At 34.1% G+C, this 8,822-nt stretch overlaps 1 protein-coding gene across 1 annotated transcript; it reads right to left on the bottom strand.

Moving 5' to 3' along the window:
- Positions 1–3,953: 3,953 nt before the first annotated feature.
- On the bottom strand, positions 3,954–5,626 carry LOC148587151 (uncharacterized). Its single transcript, XM_088513483.1, has 3 exons — positions 4,733–5,626; positions 4,348–4,651; positions 3,954–3,988 (listed from the first exon to the last, which is right to left on the bottom strand). The coding sequence occupies exons 1-3, from the start codon at positions 5,624–5,626 to the stop codon at positions 3,954–3,956; spliced, it is 1,233 nt and encodes a 410-aa protein (XP_088369609.1).
- Between the last annotated feature and the right edge of the window lie 3,196 nt (positions 5,627–8,822).

Here is an 8,822-nt window from a genome sequence, read left to right as displayed (position 1 = left end):
GCTTAACTACTTTATTGGAGTTTTTTGTTTTTAATTTTTTTTTATCATATATCTCTTGTTTGCACTTATCTTGAAAATTTCCATGTTCATGCCCTTTAATTCTAAACTTAAAATATCACCAGTGATCAGTTCAAAGTAATTAGTAGATCCTTCTTATTTTTCTCTAAATGAAATGTCATTGCTCTTCATCTTTTTCTTATATTAGGTTTGGGTACCTACTCCTCTATTCTTTGACTTATTTTGGATTGCTGACTCTCAAAGATGCAATTTATAAGTTGATTTCTGTATGTTCTTTCTTCCAATTCATCAGCCATCATCATGATATATGCAAATAAAATAATCCAAGCAGAAAATTGAAACTCTGATTTGCTGCAATTTATAACGTGGCATTCAAACTTTGAACTTTGCAGTTTGAATTGCACTAGCTAGGTTTACATGCTGAAACAAGAATTTCTCTAGAAATGCATTCGAATTTCACTTGGGATGAAACTTGGGACGTATGGCACGTACATTCTATAAGTCCTTAGTTCGACCTTAAATGGAACTGAGGAATTAAACTCTTCAGCTCGAACCAACTTAGAACAACACTTGGAATGATGAGCACTAGTTGTCAAACCTTGCAATTCGTAACAAAAGGAATGCAAGAAAAGAAGAAGAAAACTCAAAAACAAGTGGAAAACCAGAGAGGAAAACAGAGAGTGAATCAATTCATTGATATATTGAATTCAATCTGTTTCAAGATACATGAAGAAGTATTTATAAGTTGAACAAGTCTTCTAACTACTAACAACTAACTCTAATTGGTTATAACAAATCACCAACACATTTACAACAAAAAAATACTGTTCACGTGTATACTGTTCACGTGTATAAAAGACTCTTTTCTTATTCTGCACTCTCTCTTAATACTCCCCCTCAAGGACAATTGTCAAGGATGACAAATGTCCTTGACAGACATCTTCGAGAGTAGCCTGCTGAAATCCTTAAAGCCAAGGCCCTTAGTGAAAATATCCGCCAACTGGTCTTGAGAAGAAACATGCAGCGTTTTAATAAGTCCCAGTTGAATTTTCTCTCTAATGAGATGGCAATCAATCTCTATGTGCTTAGTCCGTTCATGAAAAACTGGATTCGCAGCAATATGTAAGGCAGATTGACTGTCAGAAAAAAGTAATGCAGCATGTGGATGAGGAATCTGAAAATCTTTAAGTAAAGAAAACAACCACATGAGTTCACAACAAGTGGAAGCCATGGCTCGATATTCAGCCTCAGCAGAAGATCTAGACACAGTCTGTTGCTTCTTGGATTTCCAAGAAATCAAAGAATCACCAATAAAGATGCAAAACCCAGTAATGGACCTTCGAGTATCAACACACCCTGCCCAATCAGAATCTGAGAAAGCCTTTAAGTGAAAATCAGATTTTGCTGAAAAGAAAAGACCTTGTGCAGGAGAATTCTTAACATATCTCAAAACTCTAGTAGCAGCATCTAAGTGAGATTGTCTAGGTTTATCCATAAACTGACTTAGGATTTGCACTGAGTATGCTATATCTGGTCTGGTGATGGTGAGATACAAAAGTCTTCCAACTAACCTCCTATAAGAAGTAAAATCTGATAAAAGAATACCCTCATCTTTTGACAACTTCAAATTCTGCTCAATTGGAAAACTGACAGGCTTGGAAGCAAGTAGTCCTGAATCTTCAAGAATCTCTAATGCATATTTTCGTTGACATACAGAAATACCATCAATGGATCTAGCAATTTCTAGTCCTAAAAAATATTTCAAAGGTCCTAAATCCTTCAACTTAAACCTATCATTCAAGAGAATGATAAAATCTGCAACTGCCTTAGGATCATTGCTGGCTATGGCAACATCATCAACATAGATTAAAAGAGCAATGTAAGAGGAACCTTGGAGCCTTGTAAACAGAGAGTAATCTGCCTTTGACTGAGTAAAACCAAGGTCTATTAATGTGGCAGAAAATTTGGAGAACCATTGTCGGGAAGCCTGCTTCAAACCATACAATGATTTTGTTAATCTGCATACCTTATTCTCCCCCTTGCTGCCAAAACCAGGAGGCATAGTCATATAGACTTCTTCATCTAGGTCTCCATGTAGAAAAGCATTATTCACATCCAATTGATGCAAAAACCATCCTTTAGCTGCTGCAAGAGCTAAGAAACACCTCACCGTTGTCATCTTGGCTACAGGAGAAAAAGTTTCATGATAGTCCAACCCTTCACATTGAGTGTAGCCTTTAGCTACCAACCTAGCCTTGTACCTCTCAATACTACCATCAGATTTCTGTTTGATCTTATACACCCATTTGCAGCCAATAGCAGTCTTGTTTGGAGGTAAGACAGTAACAACCCAAGTGTTATTTGCTTCCAATGCTGAAATTTCAGCCTGCATAGCCTCACGCCAATTTTTATCTTTGACAGCTTGGTGATAAAACTTGGGTTCAATGTTAAGTGAAGTGTTAAGGCAAAAAAGTTTATGAGAAGAAGACAGGTTATCATAAGAAAGAAAATTAGACAATGGATAAGAATTACCTGAATGAGTAGACATTGCAGTTGATTGGGATGGAGAAGATGAGACTAGTTGACAATGATAATCCTGCAAGTAACTTGGTCTTGTTTTAATCCTAGTGGATTTTCTAAGGTGTGGACAAGACATCGGATTAGGAACAGAAGATGGACTAAGACTAGAGGAAGGATTAGGATCAGGAGGTGAGGAACTTGGTTCAAAATTCAATTCTGCAGAAGGTGCTGAACCTGAAGCAATAGGTTCAGAAGACGACGAAAATGGTTGTGAAGATGTACTGGACAAAGCTGGTTGTGATTGACAAATGGGAGAAGGAATGGATACAGTTGAATTAAGAGGAAAATCTGATATATCATATGAATCAGAACTTGGAAAATGAATGGATGAATGAACAATGTCATCATGAGAAGTAAATGATGAATGGTCTAAATGATGAGCAAAAGGGAAAATGGTTTCATGGAAAATAGCATTTCTGGAAATGATGATAGAATGATCATGAAGACTAAAGAATTTATATGCTTTCATGGCATATGGATATCCTATAAAGATGCATGGAATAGCTCTAGGATCAAATTTTGTTCTATTTCTGGACAAAGTTGATACATAAGCTAAGCATCCAAAAACTTTGAGATGAGAATATGATGGAAATGTGGAATATAGCAGCTCATGAGGGGATTTGTTTGAAAGAAGGGGTGTAGGTATTTTGTTTATAAGATGAGTAGCTGTGAGTATGGAATCTCCCCGGAATTGTAGAGGAAGATGAGATTGAAATCTTAAAGCTCTTGCAACATTTAACAAGTGTTGGTGTTTTCTCTCAACAATGGCATTTTGTTGTGGGGTTTCAACACAACTAAGTTGATGAATTATGCCTTGATCAGAAAAAAAATCTTTCATTTTAAATTCAGCACCATTATCTGATCTAAGACATTTTACTTTGGTTTTGAATTGGGTGAGAACAAGTTGAATGAATGATTTTAGAATAGAACTAGTTTGAGATTTGTGTTGCATCAAATGAACCCAAGTAAATCTTGAATAGTCATCCACAATTGTAAGAAAGAAAACAGAACCATTTATTGACTTGGTGGCCATAGGACCCCAAATATCACAATGAATGAGATCAAATGGTAACAAAGAAACAGAAGTGCTGACTGAAAAAGGAAGTTTATGTTGTTTGGCCATTGGACAAATGGAACAAATGCTAGTAGATGTACAAGAAATTTCAGGAACATGTTTTTGTAATAGCCTTATTCTAGAAATGGAAGGGTGCCCTAGTCTATAGTGCCAAACATCATGTGACGGCTGTTTGATGGAATTATAGGAAGCATGTTGTTGAAATGAAGGAAATGGCGCAGCTTGGGTGTGAGCAGAGACCTTGTCTTCTTGCAGCAAAACAAATAAACCAGCTTCTTCCTTACCCACCCCAATCGTTCTCCAATGGTACAGATTCTGTATAAAACAATATCCAGCAAAGAAGATGAGACAACATCTTAGATTTTTAATAAGTTTGCTAGCTGAAATGAGATTGAAGGTAAAAGATGGAACACACAAAACTTCAGTCAATGTAAGATTGTCTGAAAGTTTGACAGTGCCTATGTGTGTGACAGAAGCTATAGATCCATTTGGTAACTTTACATGTGTTGAAACTATAGCAGTAATAGAGGTAAAAAGGGATGGACAGCTAATCATGTGGTCAGTTGCACCAGTATCTATAATCCAAGAAATGTGTGTTTGTGTGAAATGTGGTACAACATTAGCAAATGAAGCAGAAAAAACAGAAAATTTTGGATTAAGAGGTTGGAGATAACCTGCTATGCTAGCAACTGAATTTGCAGCAAAAGATTGAGGGGATTGGATGGGGTATTGTTTTAGCAATTCCATCAATTGTTGACACTGCTCAGAGATCATGGCCAGAGGAGGATTACTCAATTGCTGAACTTTAGTCAAATCAGTTCCCTGCACTTGATTTGATGAATGTGGAGCAGAAAAATTTGGTTTGCTTCGGGTGAACTTAAACCCTGGTGGAAAACCATGGACCTTGTAACATTTTTCAACAGTATGACCTGATAGTCCACAATGAGAGCATATAGGGCGATCCTTCTTAAAGTTCTGCTTAGAAAACCTAGGCCCTGATGAAGTGGCTTTGGTCATGTAGGCAGCATGATCATGGGAATGGCATATGGGTGAGGCAACAGGATGGGGCATAGGAGATGCAACAGAGTTAGGGATAGGGGTTCTAGTCATGAGGGCAGAGGTATCATGACTAAGGGAATTGATAGTTATTTCCCATTGTTTTTCCTCTTGAATAATAAGAGAAAAAACCTTATTGATGGGTGGAAGAGAGTCTGTTAGCAAAATCTGTGCTCTAACAGTTGAAAAAGAATCATTCAGACCCATCAAAAATTGCAGAACTTTTTCTTGGCTATAGAGCTCAAGAATGGACTTCATACGACCACAATTGCAACAATTGCATATAGAAATAGGTCTATAGTTATTGAGTTCTTCCCATAGAGCCTTAATACGAGTAAAGTATTGACTTACAGAGGAATTTTCCTGAGTGACAGCGGAAATGGCTTTCTGCAACTGAAAAACACGAGGACCATTTCTTTGAGAGTATCGATCTTTGAGATCCTGCCACATAACTTCAGCAGAAGTAATGTAGATGACAGTAGAATAAATCTCCTTGGAAACTGAGTTAAGAATCCATGAGACTACAAGATCATTACAACGAACCCATGCATTGTAATAACTCTCAAATACTGAAGGTTTAGGAAAAGAACCGTCAATGAAACACATCTTGTTCTTTGCACTCAAAGCAACAAGCATTGAACGGCTCCAGGTGCTGTAGTTTTCTCCTGACAATGGCTGAGGAACTAGTAAAATCCCTGGATTATCACCACTGTGGAGAAACAAAGGGCTTGACGGGTTAATGGGGCGAGTGTTTGCAAAAGGATTAAAGAAATTGTTTGGAGGATTCTCTTCCAAATTGTTTGGACGAGTGTGACTGGTTGGAGGTTGGTTTTCCATAGAAATCGAAAATTCTGAAGGAGGACGTGGGTGAGCAGAAGACGATGGAAGTTCTGCCATTGAAAATGAACTGAAAAATTGAAAAAAAAATCACAGTTGTGATTATGGCTCTGATACCATGTCAAACCTTGCAATTCGTAACAAAAGGAATGCAAGAAAAGAAGAAGAAAACTCAAAAACAAGTGGAAAACCAGAGAGGAAAACAGAGAGTGAATCAATTCATTGATATATTGAATTCAATCTGTTTCAAGATACATGAAGAAGTATTTATAAGTTGAACAAGTCTTCTAACTACTAACAACTAACTCTAATTGGTTATAACAAATCACCAACACATTTACAACAAAAAAATGCTGTTCACGTGTATACTGTTCACGTGTATAAAAGACTCTTTTCTTATTCTGCACTCTCTCTTAATACTAGTACCTTCAATAGGCCATAATATTTGTCATCTCATGACTTGTTTTATGTTATTATTAATTACAATTTATTTCACTAAAAATTGTAATATGATCGTGGTAGTGAGTTCGAAAATTCAAGAATTTCCGCATTCTCCTTTGTTTTAAGAAATTTCCCTTGGACTGCAATTTTAGCTCACTTCCCATTGAATACTCTCTGCAAAATTTGATCTTCAGATGAATCAGATGTAGAAATAAAAAATAAATAAATAAATAAATCTTGAGAAAAGAAAATTTAAATGTAATAGTAAAAGTAGGTAGTCAAAGATAGATGTAGATACTTTAAAAAATGGATAATTAAAATTAAACAATTTTTTATTTTTATTTTATTTTTTAACTAAAATGGATAAGACATTTGATAAATCAATGTGAATACTCTTAGCTGTTTGAGATTGTGTTAATGAACTTACTTTTAGTACATAAACAATTATGGCAAATAAAAAGTTAAAGTAATATAATTATTTAAGTTTAGTTTTTCTTTTTAAATACCTTTTCGGTATATGTAGTTTGCACCAGAATCAAATAGTCATCTGAATTTTTAAAAATGTTATAAATGGTACTTGTGATAAGTAAATAAACTCACTTGATACTTCCGTTAGTTTTCTGTTAGTTTTTTAACGGAGTGCCATGTCACCCTTACACGTGACATGATTCCTGTGGTCTCAAAGCATTACGTGGCATGATACTTAAGTTTTTGAGTGCTACGTCATATTAAAATAGATTAAAATAATATTTAACAAAAAAAAAAAAAGAAGACTTGGGTATTTCAGCTTTCAGATGATATTTCAGCTCCATCTTCGTCTTACTCTGCGTCCTCATATTTCCCTTAACTCGTACTGATGAGAATTTAAGCAAAAAGATGTTGAATTGGCTTATTTCCTGCATGTACCAATTGAAGTATTTTGAAAAATGAACTAAAAATAGTTTTCAAAAAAATTGAAACTTTGATAGAGAGAGAGTACTTTTCTTTCGTATTCCGGAAAATATTCATTACTTGAAGGGGCTCTTTAATTTGTGAATTTATTTATCAAAAGGAGTCACTTTCTTCGAATTTTAGCTAATGATATATTTGAAAACAATATATTTATTCGAATTGGAAGTGGGAATTTGAAGTGGACTCTTTCTTATTCCATTTATGTATTATTTCTAAATTCAAGTACTCAAAAAAAAAAAAAAGGAGGAATAGATTCATGGGCTCAATGACTTGTAATAGAACCTATCATTAATATGAATATTAGTTAATTATATCATATGGAGTCCACGAATGAGGTGAGTTCATTAAAACTAATTCAAAGACGAAAAAATTGCAAAAAAAGAAAGCACTCATTTCGGCCCCTTCTATATCTATAGTATTTTTTCCCTGGTGTAATTGGTGCAATGCTAGACAATTCGAAATTTTCTTGAATATCATTAGGCGGAGGAGCTCTTCCTCATGGACAAAATGATAAGGGAATACCCAGAAACACATCTAGAAAAGCTTTGTATCGGAATTTACAAAGAAACTATCCAATAATTGATCAAGATACACAATGCAGATTGTATCCATACAATTCAATTGATCTGCATTGTGATTTTATGGTCATTATGTATACAATACGCTCCTCTTCAACCATTTTATAATTATGATTTTATTTCATAAACTTAACGGTATATATGATGTCATTGTCATGTGATGAATATATTATCATATCATTTAAAAATTTCAAATAACGGGACGTCATATAAAATCTTTAGGACAAAACTCGATTTCAGTTTGTTCATTTTGGCTGCTAATTAAACACGCAACCATTATTATTAAAGCAGAATCATATATTAATGCATTTCCTGCACATAAATTGGAGGAGACCGTTGAGCTTCGGCTTGTTCGCGCCTATCATTCATTATTGCTCTCTTGGGAACGCAGATCGTCGCCACCTTTCCCACTTCTCCTTCTCCTTTTTAAGCGATTGAAAAATAAGAGGAAGAAGTAAAATAGATTCACACTTCACTCAGAGAAATACAAGAGAAACGATGGGCATTGCTTTTTCAGGTACGTGAAGATCTATGTATATTTTATCCATGCCAATAAGTTTATCCAGTGCATGTGTTCTATAAATTGAATTTCTTTTTCTTCTTCTTTTTTTCATAGTTTTTTCTTCTTTTTTTTTTCGTTCGAAATGAATATTATTATTATGTTGAAAATGAAAAGGGATAGAAGATTTATTATATATATATATATATATATATATATATATATATATATAGTACAAAAGGTTTTGACTTGAATAAAGTAAATATAAAACTTGTTAAATTAGAGTCAAGAGAATGTAATAATGTGTATTAATTCTTTGAAATGAGAGAGCACTAGACTTTGAATTGAAATAGGTGTGTAGTACTCTTCTGCTTTGAAGGAAACAAAAAAAAAAAAAAAAAAGTTTTGTTTTCTGCTTAATTTATTCAGTCTGCATGTTTTTTTTTTTTTTTTGGTTGAGATGAATGTGATCATGCCTTTTTAGTAAAGAAGAACCCAAAGCAGTTTTGCTTGTTCATTTTCTTTTCTTATATATATATATATATATATATATATATATATATATATATATATATATGTTCAAGAAAGTGGTGCTAATTGCCAAATATAAGGTGATGCTAATCAATTTCCTTCTTTTTTTTTTGGTTTTTTTTCAAAACAAAAACACTAACAAAAGTATTTAAAACACAAAAGAGTAATGCTCTAGTACTCTTTGGCTCTTTGCATCTATCTCAACTTAAGTAGCGTATTCTAAGTTTATTTTTATCTCAATCACTTAGAAGTTAAA

The sequence above is a fragment of the Corylus avellana genome, chromosome 2, assembly GCF_965113065.1.
Source record: "Corylus avellana chromosome 2, dhCorAvel1.hap1.2, whole genome shotgun sequence".
NCBI classification, from domain to species: Eukaryota; Viridiplantae; Streptophyta; class Magnoliopsida; order Fagales; family Betulaceae; genus Corylus; species Corylus avellana.
The sequence above is the reverse complement of the archived record's forward strand: the minus strand, read 5'-3'. Positions and strand labels throughout refer to the sequence as shown.

Excerpts from the sequence above, each read along its gene's own strand:
- LOC148587151 (XM_088513483.1), bottom strand. The coding sequence starts at position 5,626 with ATGGCAGAACTTCCATCGTCTTCTGCTCACCCACGTCCTCCTTCAGAA. Across the intron at positions 4,652-4,732 it reads CATCTCCTATGCCCCATCCT|CAGAACTTTAAGAAGGATCG; the intron begins GTTGCCTCACCC and ends AGGTTTTCTAAG. Across the intron at positions 3,989-4,347 it reads TTCAGTTGCTAGCATAGCAG|AATCTGTACCATTGGAGAAC; the intron begins GTTATCTCCAAC and ends TGTTTTATACAG.